Genomic DNA, 27,323 nt, shown 5'->3' with positions numbered 1-27,323 from the left:
TACTCCTATCAGTTTATAACCTTAACATTATAACACAAGTTTAACAATTCCCAAAAAACAGCTTAAGTCTAACATTATGTTACATTAAAACCATATTTGGAAGAAATAGTAATCATAATCCTCTTTTCTGTAACTGATCATGGTGTCAAAGCTGGTATTTGGAACTTCCTTCTTCCACTACCCATTCTGTATTCCCTTGGCCTTCAGCAAGCACCTCAGCAGGTCTCAGTTCTTTCCCTGGTAGAGTGACCCATACCTTCATTCCTGAAGGTTCTGGATCACTTGTCACTTTGTCTGGATTAGGTTGCTGTAATTTCCCATTAACCTTAATGACAGGACACGGTAGCACTAAAAGGCACCCTAGGGAATCTCCTGCACTCCACGTATGTTCTTCTTTTCCTCCATTGTAGAATAGTAATTCAACTTCCCCTTGGTAACCTGGGTCAATCACCCCTGACAACACTGTGACTCCCTTTTTACCTTGTTTCCTCAGAGGCATGAGACCAAAATGACCAGGGGGGAGTCTTAGCTTCTAGTTCAATGGTACCATTGTCATGCTTCCTGGTATAAGCCTTCTCCTCTCTGGAACCAAAACATCTAGGTCAGGAGAACATGAAGTCATGGTGATAGCAAGCAAAAATTTTGCTAGTGGATCACTAGGGGTAATGGTGAGTGGCACCATTCCTAATGGACCCATGAATCCTGGCTATGGGAGATACAGTGCCATATAATTGATGCTGATTTAAAGCATATACAGCCTGTTGAAGTACCTTACCCCCAGCCTTGCAAATTGTTGCCACCTAGCTGGCATTGTAACTGTGTCTTCAAAAGGCCATTCCATCTTTCTATCAATCCAGCTGCTTCTGGATGGTGAGGGACATGGTAGGACCAGTGAATTCCATGAGCATGAGCCCATTGTCTCACTTCTTTAGCTGTAAAATGTGTTCCTTGGTCAGAGGCAATGCTATGTGGAATTCTATGATGGTGGATAAGGCATTCTGTGAGTCCACGGATGGTAGTTTTAGCGGAAGCATTATGTGCAGCAAAGACAAAGCCATATCCAGAATACACATCTGTGCCAGTGAGGACAAAGTGCAGTCCTTTCCATGATGGAAGTGGTCCAATGTAATCAACCTGCCACCAAGTTGCAGGTTGATCCCCTCGGGGAATGCTGCCATATCGGGGACTCCATGTTAGTCTCTGCTGCTGCCATACTGGGCATTCAGCAGTAGCTGTAGCCAGATCAGCCTTGGTGAGTGAGAGTCCGTGTTGCTGGGCCCATGCATACTCTCCATCCCTTCCACCATGGCCACACTGTTAATGGGCCCATTGGGCAATGACTGGGGTGGCTAAAGAAAGAGGTTTGGCCACTGCCCAGAGAATGAATCATCTTATCCACTTGATTATTAAAGTTGTCATTTGCTGATGTTACCTTTTGGTGAGCATTTAATTGGGAAACAAATATTTTTACATCCTTTGCCTATATAGAGAGGTCTATCCACATACCTCTTCCCCAAATATCTTTGTCACCAATTTTCCAATTATGTTCCTTCCAAATTCCTGATCATCCAGCTAGACCACAGGCTACAGCCCATGAATCAGTATATAGTCTCACATCTGGCCATTTCTTCTTCCAGTCAAAATGTACTACTAAGTACACTGCTCAAAGTTCTGCCCACTGTGACAATTTCCCTTCACCACTGTCTCTTAAGGATATCCCAGAAAGGGCTGTAATGCTGCAGCTGTCCTACATAACGTGCCTACATAACATGCAAAGCCACCTGTAAACCAGGCCCTTGTCTCCTCGTCCTCTGACAACTGATCACATGGTACACCCCACAAGGCCATAGGTGCATGCTGGGAAACTGAAGGCAACATAGGTATCTGGGCAAATTCCCCATGTAATTTACTTGTACCTTCTGGGCCTGTTCTGGCTCAATCATGAATATACTTCCATTTAGATAGATTCCATTTAATGATAGATTGCTGCTGTGCATGTCCAACTTTATTACTTGGTGGATCAGATAATACCCAGACCATGATAAGGAACTCAGGTGGCATGGTACCTGGTGTCCCCTAGTCAAGCATTCAGTTTCCACTAGGGCCCAGTAGCAGTCCAACAGCTGTTTCTCAAAGGGAGAGTAGTTGTCTGCAGACAATGGCAGAGCCTTACTCCAGAATCCTAAAGGCCTCTGTAATTCACCAACGGAGGCCTACCAGAGACTCCAAACAGCATCTTTGTTTGTTACTGACACCTTGAGTACCATTGGACCTGTTGGATCATACGGCCCCAGTGGAAGAGCAGCCCATACAGCAGCCTTGACTTATTGCAGGGCCTTTTCCTGTTCTGAGCCCCACTCAAAATGAGCAGCTTTCCGAGTCACTCAGTAAATGGGATGGAGTAAGACCCCTAAATGAGGAATGTGTTGCCTCCAAAATCCAAATAAGCCCACTAAGGGTTGTGCCTCCATTTTAGTTCTAGGGGAAGTCCAGATGCAACAATTTATCTTTTACCTTAGAAGAGATACCTCTACATGCTCCACACCACTGGACTCCTAGAAATTTCACTGAGGTAGAAGGACCTTGAATTTTTGTTGGATTTATTTCCCATCCTCTGGCTCTGAAATGCCTTACTAACAAACCCAGTGTGGTTGCTACCTCCGGCTCACTAGGCCCAATCAGCATAACATCATCAATGTATTGGACCAGTGTGATATCCTATGGCAGAGAAAAGCGATCAAGATCCCTTAGAACCAAATTGTGACATAGGGCTGGTGAGTTAATATACCCCTGAGGTAAGACAGTGAAGGTATATTGCTGGTCTTGCCAGCTAAAAGCAAATTGTTTCTGATGATCCTTAGGGATAGGTTTGGAGAAAAAGGCATTTGCCAAATCAATAGCTGTATACCAAGTACCAGGAGATGTATTAATCAGCTCAAGCAAGGAAACCACATCTGGTACTGCAGCTGCAATTAGAGCCACTACCTGATTCAGTTTATGGTAATCTGTGGTCATTCTCCAAGACCCATCAGTCTTTTGCACAGGCCCATGGGGGAATTAAATGGAGATGTGGTGGGCACCACCACCCCTGCATCCTTCAATTCCTTGATCGTGGCAGTAATCTCTTGGATCCTTCCAGGAATGCGATACTGCTTCTGGTTTGCTATTTTACCAGGCAAAGGCAACACTAGTGGCTTCCATTTGGCCTTCCCAACCATGATAGCCCTCACAGGGAACCAATGTGAGGGTTCTGTCAAGTACTAAGTACATCAATCCCAATTATACATTCTGGAGCAGCGGAAATAACTACAGGGTGAATCTGAGGACGTATTGGACCCACTGTAAGTGGGACCTTTGCTAAAAGTCCATTGATCACTTGGCCTCCATAGGCCCCCACTCTTACTGAAGGACCACAGTGATGTTTTAGATCCCCTGGAATCAGTGTTAGTTCAGAATCAGTTTCCAGTAGTCCCCGAAATGTCTGATCATTCCCCTTCCCCCAGTGGACAGTTATTCAGGCAAAAGGCCTCAGATCCCTCTGGGCAAAGATGGGAGAAAGATTAACAGTATACATTTTTGGCACATCAGAATCCTTCTTCAAGGGGACCTGGCCTCCTCATCATTCAAGGGGTTCTGGGTTTGTAAACTGGCTCAAATCTGGGAACTGGTTGAGGGGCGGTGATTCCCTGTTACCACAATTTGATATGTTTCCATTCATTTGCCCGTAAATTTTTTTAATTATATAAATCTAGTAAAAATTCTGTAGGCTTCCTCTCTATTTCACTTCTAGGAACACCGTGGCTAATCAGCCAATGCCAGAAGTCTGCACATGTCAGATTATTCTGGTCATTGTTCCACTTCTGCTGTCCATTATGGTAAGTATGTGGACCCTGCTTTTGGCGATTAAGTGCTGCCACTTGACCTCTGCCACTCTGGGACCCAATCAAGCCCATTGCCCTTAAATGTCCTAATTGAGTAACTGTGGTCCCCACTGTAAGAGTCAGCATGCAAAGAAGAGCAATGACAGAGTCCTTCAGGGGTGCTGATGCTCCCCTCACAAATCTGTTTCTCAAGGTACTGGTGAAGGGTATGTTTTCTGGATCATCCCAATGTGGAGGATTAGGTTTAATTTGATAGATCCACTCTAGCATTCCCATTTTCCTGAGCCTCTGAATCCTCTCATCATAGTAAACCATGGAAACTCAGGCATCTCTAACTCAATCACGGTAAGCCATCTTTTGATCCATATCTCTGCCAACCATCCAAATAAACTATTAATACCATTCTTCTCCACAAGTTATGACGTTAAACTCAGAATCCCTAGTTAATGGGCCCATGTCAACAAATTCAGCCTGAGTCAGGTGTATGTTTTTGCCACCATTATCCCACATCCGTAAAATCCAGTCCCATGCTTACTCATCAGGGCTCTGCCTATAAGAGTTGGAAAACTCAAGAAGCTCTTTGGGAGTATAGTGAACCTCTTCATGGGTCACACTGTGTATCTCACCTTTAGGCGCTTTTTGTGATTTGAGCCTGGTTATGGGCCTAGAGGCAAAAACCAATATTGAGGATATTGAGTGTGAATCCTGAGGATCACCAGCATAATCCTGTTTAGTCACACAGGATTGGCTTCAGGAAGTATACTAAGAGATTCCAACACAGCAAGGGGTGGAGGTGGTGATGTCTCAGCCACTTAAGGTGGGGAAATCTCTCCCTCAGGCAAAATAACTTCATTAGCATCCAGAAATTCAGTATCTTCAATTTCCTCAGAATCCTCTCATACATCTCCATCCCAATTCACAGGGTCCCAGTCTTTTCCAATCAGTGCCCTCACCTTTGTTTCAGATACCCTTCAAGGCTGAGCATTAAATTTACATTGTAGTTCAGCCAACTGAATTAGGAGGGACTGTGTTTGAGTTTCTGCAATCTCAGCCTTGCAGCTAAAAAAGAGGTTTTTCACTCATGACACACTGAAAAACTTTTAAATTTCTTATCTGTTTCTGGAGGTGGGATTTTTCCCTCATTAGTTTGTCCAAAGAAGCTAAGACCAACCATCATTATGTTATCTACTCTGCCAAAGATATTCAAAATGGTTTTGTACAGAGTCACTAAATTTCTGACATCTCCTAACTGGTGAATTAGGATAATCAAATGGATCTATGAGATGTATTAAACAGTTCATGCCAAGGATTATCAGTATAGTCCACAGAAGTTGAAGCAGAGATCTTGGTGTCTTCAGGTCTCACCAAATTGCAGAGCCAACACCAGCAACCTCTAACACCATTAAAGAATGCCATCATTATAATTCTGTTTCTCTAGGACCATTCCCGGTACCAAAATTGGTATTAGTCAGGGTTTTACTAGAGAGAACAGATATAACACGAGATATACAGATAAAAAAGAAACAACAAGATTGGCTTACGATGGTCAGTCACAGAGTCTGATGAAGCATGCAGAGGGTGTCTACATACTGGAGGCTGAAGGATTCAATTCAAGGTCTGGAGTTCAACCTAGCGTCTTGTGCAAGTCCACACCAGCAGGCTGATGGGTCTGCAGCAGAAGGCCCAAGGCTCTACGATGAAAGGCTGAAGAGTCTATGCTGGAAAGCTGAAGAGTCTACACTGGAAGCCAGAAGATGACCTCCAAACCAAAGGGGAAGACTGGAGCTTCTCCCAAGAATGGAATGCATTTTTCCTTCTTCCTTCCCTTTTATACCTCCAGGTGATAAGCCACCCTAGGGTGGGTGGTCTTCTGCATCCTTGGGTGTAGAGTTGCTAAACCCATTTAGTTAATTAAGCTTCTAAATGTCTCAAATTGACACAATCAATCAACCACTACAGACCATCTTCTCTATTTCTATTTCACCTTTAGTTTAAGCAAAAGTCTAGCTTTCCCACGCTTCCCTGGTACATCTCTTGAGTAGAAGCCATTTGTTTTGTTTCTTACACTCTAACAGGAAGTGAGAGGGCATCCTTCTTGATCTTTGTTGCTGCTTTCACATTTCTCGTCCTCTTTTCAAAAATGGGACTTCCTTTGAAGTCCTTGTCATAAATTGTAATATTCAGTGTCCTCAAAAGGATACACATGGGGCTGGGGATTTAGCTCAGCGGCATAAGCGCCTGCCTTGCAAGCAGGCAGTCGTGAGTTCGATCCCCGGTACCAATAAAAAGGAAAAAGACAAAAAAAAAAAAAAAAAGTGCATCAAAAGGATACACATGGTACACTTGTATTAAGTTAATTTAGAGATGATTAAGTGTAGTGATTATTTACAAAAGCGTGAATGAAGTAGAGGAAGGGGTAATGAGGGCAGTAAACTCAGATCTAATAACAATGGAGCTGGTACTACCCCTGGCTCGAAGGGATAGAAGCCAGTGCTGTGATGTAGTATAAACAGCTTTGTAGAGATACAGTCATAAAAAGAAGAGAGACCTTCAGTTCAAGGACACAGCCTTCTCCGTCTGATTTTCTGCTACAGATCCACATTAACTAACACCAATCAGGATCAGAGGGCAAGGAAATCTGTTGATTTAGTTGCAACCTGTTGATTTAACTAAAACCTGTTGACCAGCTAACATGGCACTGTGTGAAGGAGAGAGGTATGGGGAATAGACCTGGTAGAACAGGCAAATTTCCAACTCATATTCAGCGCTCTTCTTGGTTGCTATCATCTTCCAAAATCTTGAGTCCTCAAAGACTCTAGCTCTAGCTCCTTATCTGCCTCTTTACTACCACTCAGTAACTGCCTCTCTACTGCCACTACTCAGTAAGTTCAGCATCATGAGTGGCTCCCACATACCATTACAGCTTCCCGACTTCTTGATTATCTACATATTCTGTCACAATTCAGGACTCCCCCCACCCAGTACACACTTTTCTTCATGAATTTTTAACTTTTTTCCTGTTCTTACTGGCTACCTGGCTCCTCCCTACAGTCAAGTTCTTTGACATGAAAACTGAACAATTTTACCCTCTCACTCATTCAGAATACCTCAACCAATAACTCCAGTGTCTGATACTTCACAGTCTTTGGCTCTCTGCACTAACTTCCTATATGTTTGATTGCTCTGTTCATTCCATCTGTATGCCAACTGTAGCCAAACTGATTTTTTCTACAGACAAAGATTAAGTACAGTCGTTAGGAGATGAGATAATGTGAAATAGAAGGGTACATTGTAAATACTAAGTCTTCCTTTTCATAAAAGTTGGAGCCTATATCCAAATAATAATTATATGCCTAGTATTTACAATCTAAGTATCAGTTTACAAAGATACTTACTTCATCTTTAGTTTCATAGTAATACAGATATTACTGGTGTTGCCTGTCTATCTCACAGCCTTCCTTTAAATTTTTCCTACCTAAAGGAATGACCACTTTGTTCAGTACCTGACTTGTACCCAATGAGCATATGCTGCTGCAGAATTATATATTATCTTCCATTCCTACCATCACCAATTTTAGGGTCTCTTTCTGGGTCGGTTATGTAAAAACAGCCTATGGGTTTGAAAGTAAGTCAGATGTGAGGGATTTTGGCAAAGGTTTCCTTGCCTTCCTCCCAAAAAAACCTCAAAATCTCAGTGGCAAAAATAGCTTTCTTTTTATCTCTGGAGATTGCTTGCTGTGGACACAGTTTTTGGGACAACTAACATCTTTTAAGAATTGGGGGAGAGGATTTCTGGTCTCTAATTGTAGATCTGACACTATTCTTCTTGAGCAAGTTGTCACACCTTTCTGAACATGTGCACTCATTTGTGTCTTGTACTATAAATTTATGAGGGTCCAAAAGCAAGTTTGCTGGAGTCATTTCTTAGAATACCAAGACAGTAGATAAAAGAAAATACAGTTTGCAACATTCCTGAGTTATTTTCCATCCTATACCACGGGCCTATTTCTGGACTTCTAACTATGCATTTGTAAGTCCAGGGGATTTTGATTCCATAAAAAATTAAGAAATACTGATTCCTAAGTCCACAATATGAACTTTCTCTACTAATTATCAACTAAACAACCTTATGCAAAATCTTTAATCGCTGAGCGTGGTAGCTCAGGCCTGTAATCCTGGCACTCAGGAGGCTGAGGTAGGAGGATCATTGCGAGTTCCAGACCAACATAGGCTACCAAGTGAGCTCAAGGCCAGCCTGAACTGCATAGCGAGACCCTGTCTCAAAAAAAAAAAAAAAAAAAAAAAAAAAAAAAACAATCTTTAACTTTTGTGGGACTTTATTTCATTATAAAAAGTGGGCAAATGACCTTAATGACTTTAGTGTGCCAATTTCAAATTAAGAGCACATATGGAAAGTGTCTGGACATCCATGATCCAGGAAAGGATATACCCACAAAGCCTCCTAAATTCCTAATTCAAGAACTGATTCACTGATTTAATAATCAGATCCAGACACCTTTTCTGATATTCCTAACTAGTAGCTCCCTGGGGGATTCTGGCAATCAAGACTTTCAATAACACATTCTAGGATCCAAGTAAATGTGACCATTAGGCAAGACAGAATTTAGCAAAGGAATATACAACACACTATCCCTATGCTGCAGGTGTTAGGATTTCTGGTCCCCAGTTGCAGATCTGACACTATTTTACTTGAGCAAGTTGGCACAACTTTCTGGACATGTGCACTCATCTGGATACTTGTCCTATATGACGTATAAATTTATGAGGGTCCAGAGGCAGGTTTGTTGGGATATAGGGTCTTCTCTGTTTTTTTTCACACCGCTTTAATGTTGATAAGGTACCAATAAAAATATGTAAAACCGATTAGAGGAGGTGTTGGCAGATAATTATTTTGGTTGAGGGCATGAAGCAGAAACTGGAAATTCCCTGAAGAACACAGTATACCCTTGTGGGGATCACAATTACGCTGGTTACACTGAGTGAGGTCAGTGAAAATACCTAGAAAACATGAATGATGGGGTAAAGCAGGTTTACAAAAGGGCGCTAAAATCAATGCCCTGTTCAGTAAAGTCTCAGTGCCCTGTTCAGAAGTCAGTGCCCTGTTCAGAAGTCAGGTGCGGGGAACGAGGAAAGTAGGGGGCAGGTAAGGAGAGTGAGAAAAGGAAACAGAAGGGAGGGAGAGAAAGAGGAAGTGGGGAGGAGAAGGAGACCAGCGTTGTTTGTCTTGGTCTCAGGCCAAAGTTGTTAAGTAGGGCTAGACCACCGACTAATTTGGGAGCTTTGGAACTTTTCGGAGCACAGGTTATCTGACCTCGTCATCAACGGAAATCAAACTTATCCAGCGTTTACAGTTCTCCAAATTTCATTTTATGCCTGGACCGCACGCAAGGAAAACATAACAAGGAAGCAACAAAAGTCCCCAGACTTCTAGCTATGTCCTCAACCCTTAGCCCCGCCCAGTTGGAACAAGCCCCTCCCACAGCTCGACGCGTAGCTGTAACGTTTGGATCTTCTCAGTACCCGTACATGTTAACTGTGACCAAGCGGCCCAGACTAGTGCGCATGCGCCATTCTTTCACATGGTTTGTGTCCTTATTCTATCTGTGGCTGCGGGAGCGGTGGCGTTCGTCCTCGTCCTGAGACTATGGATAGTGCTTTGGTCTCAGAATATTACGCCTCGGAAGTCTCTCAGTCTTTTGGTGGTGGCTGGGTCCGGTAAGTATCAGAGCGGTGACTGTCGCGTTTGGGTCGGTCACTACAAACCCCAGAGTACACTGCGGCGCTCTTTCTGGTCTCCTTAGCCCTCTTTGGATCGTTGCATGCTGAGATTTGTAGTTTCTTTGCGTTCCTGGACCCAGTCAGCCCAGCATAGGAAGAAGGACTGTTGCTAATGCGGCCTAGCTGCCTTTTAATGACGAGTAATTTACATTCGTGTGTAATTAAGCCTTTCTGTAGTGTGTAGCTTTCTAACAAATAGTGAACCGAGAACGCTGAAGCCTTTTGATGTTAACACGCAGTTTCCTGTTAGGCTGTTGGGCGTTATTAGCGTAAGCCTTTTATACTTAGTATAGGAAATGCAAATATTCCATGATAAACGAGACAGAGTAAAGTGTCACATTTATGAAATATACAAAGTCCACGAAGATAAAAACATGACCTACAGCTCGTACAACAACAGCAAAGTGCAGGCTATCAGAAACGAGCTGATCTATCAGGTAAACAGTCTACATTCACCAGTCTCTGAAGGCGCTTAGAATTTTAAATGGACCATTTTGACAGAAATGAAAAATGGTCCTGCAAGTGTTAACTTTTGAGAAATACATCCTCATAGGAAAAGCATACAGTATATTTACACAATCCTAAGTGATCTAGCATACTACACAGTGAGGCTTTCTGGTATACATGTATATGATTCAGTTTATTGTTCCTCGGGCCACGATGAACAAAACAACAAGAAAAGATCAACAAAAAACGACGCAATTAATAGATGCAATAAAAGCGAGATGCATGAAGTTGTTACCCCAATACAGGTCATGCTGTTTTATAAGAAACTTTAAAAATAACAATAAAGTGCACAATAAAGATACAAACCAGTAGCATAGTCGTTTACTGTCATTATCCAGTATTGTATAATACTGTACATAATGGTATGTGCTATACTTTTATGTGATGGGCAGCACAGTAAGTTTGTTAATGTGAGTATTGCCTTCAGTTACTAAATTATGACAGCCGCGATGTTATTAGCATCAGAAATTTTTCAACTCTTATAATCTCACGGGAGCACAGTCATATATTATGTACAGCATTGACCAAAATGTCATTGGTGATGCATGACTACACATATACACACACAATGTATATTTAGAAATGCCAGGAGATTACAGTCATATAAAATACTTATAGTATGAGCAAATGTAAGACACTTCTGGTCAAGTATGAACTATTACTTTATTTACTTAATATATTTGGAGCTATAGGAGAAGCTGGGCAGTAAGCTAAGCTCTGGGAATAACAAAAATGACAATATTACTTGATTTGGGCATGATAGATAAAGGAGAAAAGAGGCCTTTATTGTGGGCCTGGGAGGGCTGCAGAAGAGATGTGAGCACTCTGGCAAGAACAAAGAAATGGAAGTACTTTTATCAGGTCTGGCTGGGGGAGGAGTTTAGGAAGTGGGCAGAATGACATATAAACAGCTGATTTGAAGGAGCATCTGCTTGCACAAGACAGAAAACAGACTTATTGGGGGCTAGGGGTGGAATACTTGGGATTGGAGAGGGCTTGGCACACATGCAAAATACGCAATCTTCAGGAAGCACACCACTTTCTCTAAACTGCAGACAAGAAAAGGCTAGATGATGATGTTTCTGACTTTAACGAACAGGTGAAGGTTAATGCTATTTACTTTGTTAATATTAGATTGGTGGAATAGAAACTAAAATTAGGTTGACTATTTGGCAAGTAGTATCCTTCATTCAGAATATTTAAGGTAGGGAGAGGCCAAGGTCTTTAAGAGTGATGCAGGTCGAAGAATGGTTTATAGTCAAGTAAACATTTCAGCAGTGCCTGCCCACAACTTTGGAAGAAGGAGAAAATATTTTCAATGTTTACCCTGGAGATAAAGGAACACTTTAATCTTTAGGTACTATAAAATATTACTTGATCACTTATATTCACAGAACATATTTTAAAACTACTGCTTTTCTTTGATATGCAGTATTCTTCTGAGGCAAACTTTGGGTTTAATAGCAAACTCATTAATCCAACATTGTGAGGGCCTAGTTGTTTTCTAGGCTTTGAAGGTAACAGCTGTAACAGAGTAAACAAAAATACCCTATTGTCATGGTATTTGCTCTATAGTGGGTTAGTGATGGGGAGATATAAAAGGCAAAAGAACTAGACTACATAGTATATTACACAGTGATAAATACTACTATAGGAGGAGGGGTTGCATTTTTTTAAAGGCCTGTCGGGAAGCCTGCTAGGAAGATAACGACTAACCCCAGGACGGCTAGAGATAACAAGTAGACTGAGGAGGGAAGACGCTCATGAGGTCTAAGAGGTAATGGAGGTTAGGGTTACATTACAAAAAAGCCTTTTATTCTGTGTGTCACAAAACTATGGGGAAAGTTTGATCAGAGATAATTTAATCAGCTCTTTAATAGGATCATACTGGATACTGTTGTGAAGCAGCACAGAGAAGTGGGTGGGGGAAACAAACTAGGAAGCTATGGTCAGAATCTGTGTGGAAGGTGACAGTAGCTTGAAAGAGGACTGTAGTAAAAGGAGTGGTGAATAGTGACCAGAGGCTTGGATACAGTTTAAGGTCACACTGAGATGATTTTATTGCCCTCAGATTTATAGTCCATCATTTTTATGACCTTATTCAGTAACAAGATTAACTTCAGTGGATATATTCAGTAAGTGTTTCCTTTAAAAAGACAAGAAAAAAAGAAAAAGAAGACAGTTAAGACAGTGTAATGAGATTTCTAATGCAGAGAAAGGTATTTAGTTATTAGGTTTTATCCTTAATTGTTCTAGCTGTGAAAACAAGTACCTGCTTTGCAAACCACAACACTTTAAAAGCTAAAAATAAAAATAGTAAAATGAGTATAAATCAAATGTGTAAATTGCATACCTCAATCAAGTCATCTCTTGCTACTTAAAAATTGTATAAAGTTAATATGCAATTCTAATTTCTCACATTCACGCTGAATCTATGACACGTTTCTTTCTTTATATACTATCTTCTAGAACCTGAAAATAAATTCTTGCTTTCTTAGTACCAAATTCTTTAGTAGTAAATTCTTAGTAGTGAATTCTTTCATAGTAAATTTTTAATACTAAAAATATGTATTGAGAAGAAACACATAATTTGTTCAATTGCCTTTGTGTTCATGATATATTAAAAGTTCTTTTTTAGAACAGTAAAAGAGGTAGAATGGAAGAGACTTTCTAGGTAGCAAGGACAACATGACCAAAAGCAAGAAGAGTTAACAAATAAGATGAATAGAAAATGTTGAAGTGTCAGTCTGGTTGAAGCAGAGTATTCTGAAATGAAAATAAAATAAATATAAATGTAGCTGCTTCATAAGATCTTCCAGTTGTTATGCTTAAAATGTGTGGTAGGTTGTTACTATTCACATTGTGGAAATAACAGTAAATGTACAGTTAGCCCTCCACTATATTCGTGAATTCTGCGTCCTTGGATTCAGTCAACCACAGATCAAAAATATTTGAAAAAAATTCATCTGTACTGAACATGTACAAAGACTTTTTTCATTATTCCCTAATCACCACATTAAAACAGCTATTTACATAGCATTTACATTGTACTCGATCGTGTAAGTAATCTAGAGATGACTCAAGATGTACAGGGGGAATATGCAGGTTCTGTGCACATACATCCTTTTCTTACAAAGGACTGCTAGAGCATCTGTAGATTTTGGTTTCTGTGAGGTGTCTTAGAACCTGTTCCTCCCAGATGCTGAGGGGATGTCTGTAGTTGATGTCCTTGAAATTAAAATATTAAATTTTTAGAGATTGTATGAGTTTAGAAACTGAACATATACTTATTGGTGAAGCTGGTAGTATTTGAGGACTCTAAGATTGAGACCTGTAGGAGCAGAGGTTACAGTGGACAACAGATTCTTCCTTAGGAAACTCTACCGACCGTATCTTGTCTTATTACTGTACACAGAAACCTCCAGTGACTGTCTTCATCCTACTTTCCTAACCTTGTTTTATCTTTAACCTCTTCCCAGATTCTTATTACCCCCTAAACATGCCTCAAGCCTTGCCTTCTCATCCATGTCTTTGCCCAGTGGCCTCCTTACTGCCTGTCACTTATCTTTGCCTTTGTCAGTCATCTCAGCCTTTAGTGATCTTCCCTAATTTAGAGTAATAATTTTTCATTACCATTTTCTTGTCCCTGTATTTTAGTTTTCTTTGCTGTCTTGAATCCTCTTTATCTCTGTAAATGTATGTATCTTGCCTTTTCCCACCAGTTTTCTTGATTGCAAGACTTTGTGTAAGTCTCCAGCCTGACCTAACTGTCCCAGCCCTGCCTGCTTACCAGCAGAATTTGTCTTATCCTTCTTTGTATAAGTACTTACTGCTAGTACTAATTTTATTTTTATACATTTATTATCTTTTCCTCATATAAAGGTATTTATACAAGGGTATAGATTGTTTTTTTCAATTTTTATTAGTACATGCTTGCAGTACATAATGATTCCATTTTTTATGGGAACTTGGTACGGGTACACAACACATTTTAATTCTTTTTCTTTCACTTCCTCTCTTCTCCCTATCCCTTTCCTCCATCTCTTGGTCCCCTTCCCTTTTACAGAAGATCTGTCTCCCTATTGTTTTTAAATATTCTTGTGACTTTTGAGAAACTTTTAATATTGGTGATTCTTACGTCCCCAGAAACATGACACTGCTATATCATGGTCAAATAATATGTCTGTTGTATGTTTCTTAATCTTAGACTTTCCAAATTTTTTCTAGGTGGGCATACCACAGAGATCCTGAGGCTGCTTGGAAGCTTGTCTGGTGCTTATTCACCTAGACATTATGTCATTGCTGACACTGATAAAATGAGTGCTGATAAAATTAATTCTTTTGAACTAGATCGAGCTGATAGAGATCCTAATGCCATGGTAAGTGATCATTTCTATTTCTAAAAGTTACAAGTTGTACATTGAGTTTGTCTCTGACAGTAACCTCATCCCACTCCAGTGCTGTACCCATAATAGGCAGTCAAGTTGGTTTTTTGTTTCATTTTATGTTTTTTTTGTTGTTTAGTTTTTTGAGGCAAGGTTTTGCTCTGTAGTCCAGATTGGCCTTGAACTTATTATGTAACTCAGGCTGGCCTCAAACTCATAGTAATCCTTTTGCATCAGCCTCCTGTATACTGAGATTACAGAGATTTGCCACCATACCCAGTGGCAGTTAAGTATTTACTAGTATCTTTATAAAGATACTATAAAGTGATATTCTAATTTCTTCCATTTTCCTTTATTTATGAAAATAAAGGAATTTTCATTGAATTCAAAGTATGAGAACCATATTTATAGTTATATACATAAAGCATTAAGTGCATAATGCTTATTGGCTCTTCATTATACTTTATCAGCATACTATAATTATGTATAATTTGATTTAACTATGACTGCATTGTATTCTCCAAATAATATTTGTGTCTGCCTTTAGAAGTGCTTCTGTAACCTTCAGTTGCTCACCTCATTTAGCATTTTAGTCAAAATTTGGAGATAACAATGAAAACTATTCCTTTTTTGGTGATGGAATCTAGAGCCATTCCTTTTGTACATTGTTACCATCCAACTCTTCCTCTAGGATTTTCTCACACACAGGGTGGCATTGGATAGTTCAGGAGCAGAGAGTTGATTTGCTCGTGGGCCCATCAGAGGCTTTGCTGGGCTTTTTTGACTTCAAGACTCAGAGAATGGAGTCTATCTCCATTAGCAAAGGCTCCATAGAAGATAAAACTTAGATGCTGCTGGCAGTCATGTTTTCACCTGGTTGGTAGATGGTCCACAGGTGTCCAAGGGTGAACACACTACTAGGAAGAATAAGATGGGAAACCAGATGGAAAATCCTGCTTTCAGTGGCACCAGAGGCCCTGCTTTGTCTGTGTTGGTCCTGGCTTAGTGTTTCTCCTCTTCCTTGGTATGTTGGTTAGCATTCTCATTGGAAAAGAAGGCTAATGTATTCTATATAAAAAGGCTTAATATACACTGTATTAATATATACTATATAATATAACTATATTATCTAATATATTTTCTGAGGTTTTCAGTTCATGGTCAGCTGGCTCAAAGGAGAAACACCATAGTGGAAGGGCCTGGTGGAACAAAGCTGCTCACTTTATGCTGACTGGGAAGCAGAGCACAAGTGAACAGCTCCAGCTAGAAGTGTGTCCTCTAAGGGCACAGTCCCATGACCTATTTCCTCCAGCTGGGCCTCACTTCCTTGTAGCACACTCAGCTATAACTCTCTTACTCCAGTCAAGTTACTATACTTGGCATACTTGGAAAAGAGCATCCATTGACACAGCACTTCCCCAGCCCCACTTCATTCCCTCTGTCACCCCTACCCACACTTTCATTTAACTTTTTAAAGTTGATTTTTAGTTGGTTTTTAACCTGATTATTAGCTATCACACTATTAAAATGTATTCTTGGAAAATCCATGTCAAACAAGATTAGAATATGAATCTACATGGTATCCATCCAGCTGTAGAAAAATGTATTGTCCTTTTTTTCTGAATATTTAGACAAATGCTCCATTTTTGTTTTAGGAATCAATAGTGCATTAATTTTTCAGAGTTGCTTTAGCTAAACACCATAAGCTGGGTAGTTTAAAACAATGGAAATGTATTATCTCACAATTCTGGAGGCTAGAAGTCTGAAATCAAGGTGTTATGGGGTCACACTTCCTCTGAAGACTTTAGAGAATTCCTTCTTCTGTTCCAGCTTCGGGTAGTTGCCAGCATCCTTAACCTACCTTCACTTGCAGATGCATCACTGATCTTTGTCTTCATCGTGTTGTCTTTTCTGTGTCTAGTTTCATATGCCTTTCCTTTTGTCTCATCTCATCTCATCTCTTTTCTTTTCTCCTTCCTTTCTTGGTTACTTTTCTCTTGTTGCTGAGACAAAAATACCTGATACCCAAAATTAAGGAGGAAAGGTTTATTTAGCTGGGGAGGTTTCAGTCCATCAGTGGCTCCAAGGCAGAGTGACACATGGCAGAGGGCAGCAGTTCATGACAGCAGAAACAGCACAAGCATAAAGAGCAACAGGGGAGAAGCATGGGTAGAAGACTCTTTCTGTTCCTTAAATTGTATGTAGGCCACAAACACTTGGGTGTAGCATTCACACCTATAATCCCAGCATTGGACCATGAGTCATTCACAAACCCTAGAAGCATGCCTGCATGACTGCATGAGGCTTTGGGGGGCATTCAGACTCAAACCATGACACTTCTCCTCCCTTTCTCTGTCCCTCCCCTTTTCTCTTCTTTTTTTTTTCTTTCCTTTTTTTCCCCCTGCTTTCTCCTCCCCTCATTTCCCCACTCATCCCCCCCTTACTTCTCTTTCTCTTCCCACCTTCCTTCCTTTCATACTGGGGATTGAAATCCAGGACCTTCACACTAAGCTATATCTCCAATCCTTTTTATTTTTTATGTAGAGGCAGCATCTCTCTAAGTCATAAGTCTCCCTAAGCTGTTCAGGTGATACTCAAACTTGTGTGATCCTTCTGCCTCTGCCTTCCTCAGTGCTGGGGGTGCATGGGGCATGCACCATGTACAGGCACACTATTAATGATGGTAGCATAAGCATGCCTGTTGCCCTTTCTGGCTGCCACTCCTGTGTTGTCATAGTCTGTATGTGATTTAGTGGGGTGTTGATGGGAGATGTGTGGGTTTGGTGGGGGTAGGGAAGTTGAGGGGTGGGGAAGGATATTGTGAACAAAGGTAAATACCTTTTCATTTCTCATTAAGCCCTACTTAAGGGAAGGATCCACCTACTGGCCTTTTTTTACACTACAGCTTAAGGAACTTAGCATCCATATCCCTACCTACCACCTTTTGTACCTTCTGTAGAGATGGAAAAGGAAATCTTAACTGAAGAAATCAGTAATGACCAGTACATTGAGTGAGAAAGTCCGTAGGAGCCTAGTATACTAAACAATCTAGATCACTTTCCAGTGTAGTAGCTATGAGCCACATGTGGCTATTTATATTTCAATTTAAATTTACTAAAGTGAAATGCAATTTAAAAATTGTACCGTCAGTCATGATAACATTTCTGATGCTCAATAGGCACATGTATCTAGTAGCTACCATATTGGACAATATAGAATAGAACTTTTTTATCATTGCAGAAAGTTGTATCAGATGACACTAGGCTTTCATTTAAAAGCTGAAAATGAAGCACTACCAGACAGGAGAATTACCAGGTTCAAAGCAAAGGCCTTTTCAAAATAGTTAAATTAAAAACATAAAGTAATGTTTTTTAAAAATATAGGATCTTGGTCCGCATCCTGTGCCAGTCTTGAATTCACTCTGTATCCCACGCTGGACTCGAAATTGCAGTCCTCTTGCCTCAGCCTCCCAAGTGCTAGAATTACAGGTTATACACCACCATGCTTGGCTTACAAAATAAGTTTTAAGTGTTAGCACTAAAATTTAAGGACCTATTCCATTAATTAACACGAATAGTCTATTTACAAAAGGAACAATCTCAAAACAAAGATTTTTTTGAAATTAAAACAAAAAGATTATCACAATTAAAAATTCCAAGTTAATAATTACTGAGTTAAAAATATAACTGAAGACCTTATTTGTGGACCAGAAGTCAAGCTAACGAAATTCTTGGGGTGAAATGGTAAAGAATGAGAGAGAAGAATCAAGAAATAATCAGAAATGAGAAAAAAGAAGAGACCGAGAAAGAGTATAGAGTAGATTTTCATTATCTATCTCAAATATCTTTATTTAATATAATTAAATCTTAGGATGGTGTCAACAGTTATATAATCTTAACTCACTACTGTTTGTGTACCATGTCTTCTTTTGAATTCATCTTACATTTGACTCAGGTATGTCTTTGAGTATTTTTTACTAGAAAGGTTACCAAGGTCTTTGCAAATCTGAGAATATCTTTGTTGTGACATTGTACCTCAACAGTTGTTTGGCTTGGTGGGTAGTTCTAATTGTACTAATTAATTGTAATGACACAATTATTGTAATTGTAATGATACAATTCCTTTCCACAGTCTGAAAATACAGTATTAGTCCACTGTTTTCTAGCAGTTAAGTGTTCCAAAAGAGGTGTTTCATGCCAGTTTTATTCTCTTCCTTAGAATTTAAATTTAACCAGATCATGTCTATGTGTCTGTTTTCTCATTATTTCTTTCTGTATCTCAGTAAACTGTTTAGGATCATTTTCTTCTATTTTTCCATTTGTCTATTTTGTATATCAATCATTTGTCATAGATTACATAGCTATGTATATCTATATATATATAATAGATATATGTATATAGATCTATATGTATAGTTTTCTCTTACATACATATTTTCTTCCTGTTTATTCTTTCATTTTGTAATGAAAAGATTTAGATTTCAATGTTTATATTTCCTTTTAGAGTACATATTTTCCTTTAGGAGCCCAAATTTATACTTTCCCCTAGGACCTTGTGCTCAGAGTTTTAAGATTTTTCTTTCCATATTGGTATTTAATCCATCTGAAACGGACTTTTCTGTATAATGTTTAAAAGAGATCTAGTTTCCACACACTAAAACAACTGTCCCAGTCAGTGCCATTTATTATAAACAGTCTTTTACCCACTGATTTTTCATTGTCACCACTGTTACCTCAGTGTGTACACACAGGGCTGTATGTTAGCTCTCTATTTTGTTACCTGGTTCATTTATCTGTACTGAGCTAATACTAAACTCCTTATTCCTCAGAAGTGTTTTACTTGTTCTCCCCTCCCCCAGGAGAAAGCCAGGGACCCTCCACCATAGATGAAGCAATTTTGCCTATTCTGTTTTATTTTGAGACAAGGTCATACTAAGTTGCCCTGACTGGATTCATACTTGAAATTTTCCTGCTTCAGCCTCATCCTGAGTAGTAGAGATTACAGACGTGTGCTATTGCTCCAGATTTTCTCTTTCTTTTTGGTATAGATTTTTAAATTAGCTTTGACAAGTTTAGTCAGAGCACTGGCATTTTTATTTAAATTATATTGAATGCATCAGTTTGGAAAGAACTTGCCTCGCTAGGATCATGTCTTCCTATCCCTAAACATCTATCCTTTATGTAGCTGTCCCTTAAAATTTTGCTTTAAAATTTTCCATTTATCTTGTAAGTCTTTATATCTTTTGTGGTGTTTATTTTCAGATATAACTTCACCATTATTATAAATCTTTAGTGACATTTCCTGTGTTGTGGTACGTAGAAATACAACTGATTTTTGTATAGCCAGGAACTTGTCAGGAACTACTTTGCTACAATCTAATTAATCCTGACAATCTGTTTATAAATTTTTGTGATCTATAAAGATCAGTCATCTCATGTGCAAATATAAACTAATTCTGATTCTTTGTATCATTTTGTATCTTTGTATCATCTTTCCTTGTATCATTACTTTTTTATTTTGTTGTAAATACAGAAAAATGACAAAAGCAGTTTATTGTTCATCTTTTTATTCTTTCTGATTTTAAAAATATTCCAAGAGGTTTTTTTTTTTTCTTCTAATTAGTGTTGTATATATGTGCTACCGGGGAATTTTTTTAATTTTTAAATTTTGAGACAGGATCTCAGTTGCCTGACCTGGGTTCAAATGCGCAGTCCTCCTGCCTCAGCTTTTCAGAATGCTGGATTACAAGTGTGTATAGCCATATCCAGTTGGCCATTAATTTTTATAAAATGCCTTTGCTGCCCCTGAAATACTAGTATAATTTTTCAATTTCATCTATTTATGTAGATAGTTAACATGTTATGAACTATTCTTTAGTTTCTGGCATAAGCCCAGTTTGTTCTTGGTGTTTTATATTTTAATATATTACTAATTTTGGTTTGTGAACATGTTATTTTGTAATTTTTAACTTACGTCTATGAGCAAGATTGCCCTGCACTTTTCTTTTGTACTCTTAAGGATAGAATTTTTAAAGGTTTGTTAAATTTGTTTATAAGATCACTAAGACTTAATGTATGGTCTTTATGTTATGATCATGGGACTCTAAGACTTTCTTCTTCAGGTTTTCAATTGTTTTCTATTGTAGAGATATTTTCCTAAAATGTGTTCATTTTGTGTAAATTTACAAAGGTCTCAGCATAATTATTTTCATAATATTCTGTTATAATTTTTATAAACTATGTTACAGCAATCCAAATTCATTGCTAATTTTGCTTACTTGACGCCATTTACATATAGATGGTTGTACTTGGAAGAAGAAATGGGATTTTGTTACCCAAGGATAAAATAATAGAAAACCCAAGGAGATTAAGAACTGCACCCCAGAGCACTCTTAACTTGCAAATACAGGGAGCTGGTATTACCATGGGGAGGGGGTTGTTATCAGTCAGTTTGCTGTTCCTTTGTAGACCTCCCTTCCCTAACCTGCAGGGTTGTTAACCCAAGCCCAGACCTCAGTGTTGCAGGCTTCTTTTCCTTGTGATTTGCTTCTTGTTTCTGGCATGTAGGCATTTTCCTTTTATTCACAGTTCAGGTAAAATAATATATTATTATATTTCTTAGAACATTTTAATTGACTCATAGAAGGAAGTTAGTTTGTATTTTAAGTTAGTTTCTATTGCCATTCTATCAGAAACAAGGTCAAATTTAGTTCCTAATAAAAGTCTTGATGTACCCTCTGGACACTTGTTCTCTACCATTTGTGCAAATGGCACTCTTCTCTACAATTTTACTCATGTTTTGTTTTCTGATGTAACCTTGCCAACTGCAATTTCCTTGCTATCACTAATACTTCTCTGCTATAGGCCTTGAACTATCTTGGGATAATTTAATTAAGACTTCTTTAGTGAACTAGAAAATGTGCACCATGATAAAGCAATAATAATAGTACAGTAACTATTTTGTATACTTGAGCAGAGTGTTACCCGTATCACTCTGACCACATCAGGAACAAAAGTGCATTGATTTACATTTGGTTCTGCTAAGAAACCAAAACCTATATTTCAACATAGGCTTGGTCTTCCAAAAACATAAAGAACTTTCCAGAAATCAGAAGACACAGATTATTGCATTAATAACTTTGAGTTACATAACTAGAATTTTCTCTTGTTTGGTATATTGCTTATTCTGAATTGGAATTATTTAATAAATTGTTAAATGTTTTCATGGCTTATAGAGAAATTTAACATCATATTTTAAGCCAAATTTTTAAGCTAAACACAACATTTTACTAATTAATTGTTAGACATGGCCTACTTTTATTGCAGAATCATCAAAATTTCTCCCGATTCCTTTGATTCAGTTTATTTTTAATGGTGTTTAATATCTTATATATGTTTTAATTAACCCTAGTTATAATTACACAAGAATAAAGAGAATTAATTATTCCTGGTATGTTTTTTAACTCTACTATTTCACCTGTGTTTCTCCACATCATTTACGTTTTTATGAGAAACAGGCTTCCCTTGACCAACAGCAAATGAGACTAGAAAAGTGTGAAGAGCAAAGTCATCCTCCATTCAAAAAAAAAAAAAATCCCTTTGGCTGTGAAATTACTTACATGAAAAAATATCTTGAAATCCTTCTAAAGAAAAAGCAATTTCCACTGGGATTAGTTCTAAAGCAAAGAGTAGCTAAAGTAATATCTACCAGTAAAAATTGGATAGTAACCTTCCCAAATAGAACCAATTACCAGAGCTATATAAAGGTAAATGGTAACTCAAAGTAGAACTTTCTTTATAGAGAGCAATTGTCTTCTCATTGGGCTACATTTTCCAGCCTCCTGCTCTGCAAGACATGGAAGGAAATGAGGCTCAGACATTGCAGTGTGCATTTTATTTGCCTTTGAATCTGAGCTTTGTCTCTAGCAGCTTCTCTCTTGACAGCCAATCCTTAACTCCTTGTAACATCTGTCACACCATAAGTTAGCCCTGTATGTTATATGACTATTAACTGGGTGCTGATTTCATACAAGTCACTATGCTAATCAGACAGTTCAGTGTGTATTCACTGAATATACCCCAGAATTAACTGGCAGGGTGCATTTTTCTGGTTCCTTCCTCTTATCTATTCTTTCTAATTTTTTCCTTTTTTGTGTATTTGCTTCTTGATTTTAAAACTTTAGACATAAGGATATAAAGTCAGAGGTAGGTGTTCTCTGTCACCACTGCAGACTCATTCTCTAGTAACCATTGTATCAACTGAAGTTCTCTCCTGCCTATGCTTTCTTTCTCCAGGTACACGTGTGCATATAATCAGGTATTCTGAATTACATGTACAGGTGTATAGGTAACCACATAGTATTGGAGGTTTGTCAGAGGGAGTAGGTTATAGCTGGTTTATAAATTACACCCTGTGTATTGTCTACTAAACTACACCTTGGGCTGAGATTATAGTTCAGTGGTAGAGCACTTGCCTGCCGTGTGTAAGGCCTTAGTTGAATTCCCAGCACCACCAAAACAAAAACAAAACATTCTGCCTTGTAGCTGTCTCTATTGGTAGATTAGGTCTATCTTGTACCTTCTAATGATTGCGTGGTAATCTATGATAATGATGTTAACATTTCCTTGTTCTTAGTTTTTCACTAATTACTGTAAGGATACATACTTACATTCTCCGAATATTCTTATAACTTTCAAGTTTTCTACAGGGAGTATGGGTATTACTTTAACTTGAAAATAAACATAAAAACAAATAAGCCCAAGTTAAATAACTTGCTAAAGGACCTGTCTACCACTTCTTACTGGAGCATTCTGACAACTTGTTGAATTCTTGTTTTGTAGTACTCTTAGAAATTAGGAGAGTATGAATATATGAGGGTAGAAACTAATGTAATAGATATCCAAAACTGGTTTTGTTTTGTTGTGGGGTTTTTGGCTTATAAATAAAAGCCATATCCTCAATTCATATTTTTAAATAATTTTAGTACTGAGAGACCTATTATACAGAAACTTTATAAATGCTGCTGTTGGTCTTCTCTGAATCACATTCATATCCAGGACATTCCACATTAGCTTCCTAAAACATTGCTTTGCACAAATTAGTCTAACATTTTTAGTGATTTCCTTAATATGCAAAAGTATGTATAAAACCAAAAGTCAATGATTGCTAAGAGACATTACCTCTAAAATCAAAACCAAGGCTGGAGATTTAGCTCAGTGGCATAAGCACCTGCCTGGCAAGCGTGAGGTCGTGAATTCAATCCTTGGCACCAAAAAATAAAGTCAAATCCAAAATAAGAATAACTGCCTCTGGTCATATGTTTTTATTTTATTTACTTATTATTTACCTGAGGTAAAATAAGAGGTATTAATATTTAAAAAGAAATAAAGTCATGTATTCTAGAAATAAGTATATCCAGAAATAAGAAAGACAGGTAACAGAAGTTTAGAAAAGTCTCAAATGATACGGGGCATTGCAAACTGTACCAGGAATTTAAAAACTCACATTTTCAGTTTCTCCAAATTTATAGTACATCAGTGAACAAAGCCAGTCAAGAATACTCTGCCATCATGATGCTTACTGAGCTCAAGTCGGATGCGAAGACACACACTACACAGAGTGAACAGCAAAGTGCTGGGCTCATTGAAAGAGTATCAGTGCCCCAGGAGGGCTACACAAGCACGGGGAGGGGGGCTGATTGTGCTGGAGTGGAAGTTTCAGCTGCTCACAGACCCTAGAAGAAGATGGGGTTGGCTAGAAAACAGCATTTCAAGTAGAGGGAACAGCCTACAGAAAAGCCTGAGTGTGGGTGAGTGGCAGTGTCCTGGCGCCTGGCGCAGGATGAGTAGAGGGAGTGGTGCCAGGGAGGGATGAGAGGTGGAAAGAGCCAGCTAACAGAGGGCACTGCAGGACATATTATATTGCCCCTGCCACTCTGAGGCAAAGGGGCCACTGGGAGGTTTTGTTCAAAAGAGCGCCTTATCTAACTGCTGCTTTACACAGATCATTCTCACTTGCTTGTGTTACAATGCAAGAAAGGTTGAATCAGGGAATCCAGCTGGGAGGCAGGTGCAGCAATACACTGAGAGATTTTATAAGTTACCCAAGTAAGGGTAGGAATAGGAAGGAAACCGTTGATTCTGTATATGTTTTTGAAAGTAGAGTTAATACAATATCCTGGCAGATTAGATATGAAATTGGAAGAAAAGAAAGGAGTCAAACATGACTTCAAAGTTTTTACTGTGAGCAATTTTAAAAAGGAGTTGCTTTGCTGTCACTTACCCTGGGAAATACCTAAGTGGAGCATTGCTGTCTTGGAGTGTGTCTGTAGTGTTTTATATCACCCAGACCAATCAACTGCCTCTGTGGTAGCTAGAGGACCTAGAAACTCCTGAAACTCAAAGGGACTTCCCAGCCTGTCCTTGCACTGATGTAAAACCTTAAATCCAGCACACTTGCTTCCTGTTCCCCTCTTCTTCCCTGCTTCCCCTTTCTTCTCTATCTCACTTTCCCTTTCGTTTTATGCCATAAAAGTGCAAAACTGGTCCTGGAAAGTCTCTTAGTGTGTTAAATTTCTGCTATTGTACTGTACTTTTTTCCTTAGCAGCCGTCCTAGTCTATGTCAAAGCCACTTCTTTATGATGCCACCAGGTGGCAGCACACTGCTGAACGTTGAGATTTTGAACTGGACTCAGGCAGTTGAGAACTGAATTTTAGAAGGGCCCTTAACAAGGAGATTTCTAGTGTCACAGAATAACACCACTTGGGGTGGGGTTGGGGGATGGGAGAACGGAAAGAGATTTCTCCATTTCATTTTTGAAAAATATCATGTGTTATTGTTAGGCATGATTTTCTTTTATTGAATTTGGACATATTTTTATGTTTGGAGTAGTTTGTCTACCTGGAGAAAGTTTTGTTGCTTGTTTTTGCAGTACTTGAGATTGATCCCAGGTGTTTGCAGTACTTGATAAGGGCTTTACCATTGAGCTACAGTCTGCCCCTTAATGCCTCATTCATTAATAGGATTCAGGACTTCTCAGTTTTGCTGCAATTGACATTTTGAGCCAAAAAATCTTTGTTGTGGGGAAATGTCTTGTATATTGTTAGATGTCTAACCCCATCTAGTAGGTATTACTGCATGTTCTCCACAACTCTGTCACCGTTGTGACAACTCAAACTGTTCTCAGACCTTGCCTCTCCTTCCCCTTAAAAATGACTTATTTAAACCAGTAGCTACAGACTGTCAGCAATATGGGGAAAGCCGGTGCCATAGAGAAACCAAAACGACAGTCAACAAAAATAACTTTGAGAAAAGGAATCAGGGATTTAGCTCAGTGGCATAAGTGCCTGTCTGGCAAGCTTGAGGTTGTGAGTTCAATCCCCAGTACCAAAATAAACAAACAAACAAACAAACAAACTAGGTGAGAAAAGGAATCAGAGAAAAGGGCAGTGGTGGGAGTGTTTGCGTGTGTGTGTGTGTGTGTGTGTGTGTAGGGGGAGGTGCTTAGAATAATTATTTTCAGAGAAAGGAGGGGATATACTTAAAACTTTTTAAAATAAGATTTTTAAAAATCCAGATACATACTGATGTATTAACATTTTGATTGCAAGAAAAGAAAAAAGTGGTCCACAAAGAATTGGAAAGATCACATTAAAGAACTCCGATACAAAACATAAAAAAAAAAGAGAAAAATAAAGTTACACAATTAGATTAGATTTTGAAGGTCTACTAACCAGAAAGAACAAGGAAACATGAGAAAAGTTCAAGACAGACAAAACAAAATGATGAACCAGGATAAACTCCCGGAACTCCAAGGATATGACCTTCAAATTGAAACAACTATCCTTACCCTTATTAACCTGTAGCCACAGTAAGATAAATCATCTACAATTTCAAAACTAATGATAAAGATACCAAAAACTTCCGAAAGAGCAAGAAAAAGAGTCACATTCAGCTATACAAATGACATTCAGAACAGTACAGCCCCAATGGAATAACAACTTACTGATATGAAATATTTATTTACTGGGTTGGGGATTTAGCTCAGCGGCATGATCGCCTGCCTTGCAAGCGCATGGTCATGAGTTTGATCCCCGGTACCAATAAAAAAAAAATTTTGTATTTAGAAATATTTATTTACTAAAGATCCTGGATACCACAATCACCAATATTTTGAGACTGATATGCTTATACTTTGGAAGCATAAACATTTTGATGTTGTTTAAATAAATAGGAATTCTTTTGGTTTGTTTTTGGTTTTTGAAAGGGTTACATTTCTGGTTTGTGTATGAATCATTATAGTTTGGCGACTTCAGGATTTACAGATTAGAACCTCAGAAGCTAACTTGACAAGCTTCTGCTTACACTACCTGCTACTTTCCACAAGGTGGAGTGCTAACTTCGTATAGACAAGCTGTACCCAACTTCCTGAGACCTCTAAATTTAATGCATTCGGTGTCAATCCTCAGTTCCTAAGTAGTTCTAAGAGAAATGTTTGTAAACAGTATAATAGCAATTGTGGAGTTTTGTTTCATTTTGTAAAATACATATTATAACTCGTGTTTTAACATAGAGTTTTAGAACATGACCAATATACGTATGGGTCTTTCCTTAGTCTAATGAATTCTGAAAGAAAACCTAAATGAGTGAAATATTTTAATTAAAAAAGAATTCTTTGTAATAGAAAAATCCTGATGTGGCTGTTTCAGTGAATGTGTAGATGTGTTTGAAATAGTGTATCAGTAGATGTAG

The 27,323-nt window shown here is 38.6% G+C and overlaps 1 protein-coding gene and 1 pseudogene across 1 annotated transcript in view; one reads left to right on the top strand and one right to left on the bottom strand.

The window, feature by feature from the left end:
* Positions 1 to 112: 112 nt before the first annotated feature.
* On the bottom strand, positions 113 to 4,196 carry LOC106025494 (uncharacterized; annotated as a pseudogene).
* Positions 4,197 to 9,413: 5,217 nt separating this feature from the next.
* Positions 9,414 to 27,323, top strand: part of Alg14 (ALG14 UDP-N-acetylglucosaminyltransferase subunit) — a 92,169-nt gene continuing 74,259 nt past the window's right edge. The window contains exons 1-2 of the mRNA XM_063254619.1: positions 9,414 to 9,617; positions 14,415 to 14,566. Of these exons, the coding sequence (XP_063110689.1) occupies positions 9,482 to 9,617; positions 14,415 to 14,566 (288 nt within the window). The 5' untranslated portion in view covers positions 9,414 to 9,481. The remainder of the gene's footprint in view (positions 9,618 to 14,414; positions 14,567 to 27,323) is intronic.

Source organism: Cavia porcellus, unplaced genomic scaffold (genome assembly GCF_034190915.1).
Source record: "Cavia porcellus strain 051 isolate PalLab524CR breed Dunkin Hartley unplaced genomic scaffold, mCavPor4.1 scaffold_1, whole genome shotgun sequence".
In the NCBI taxonomy this organism is placed as follows: Eukaryota; Metazoa; Chordata; class Mammalia; order Rodentia; family Caviidae; genus Cavia; species Cavia porcellus.
This window is presented reverse-complemented; position numbering and strand designations above follow the sequence as displayed.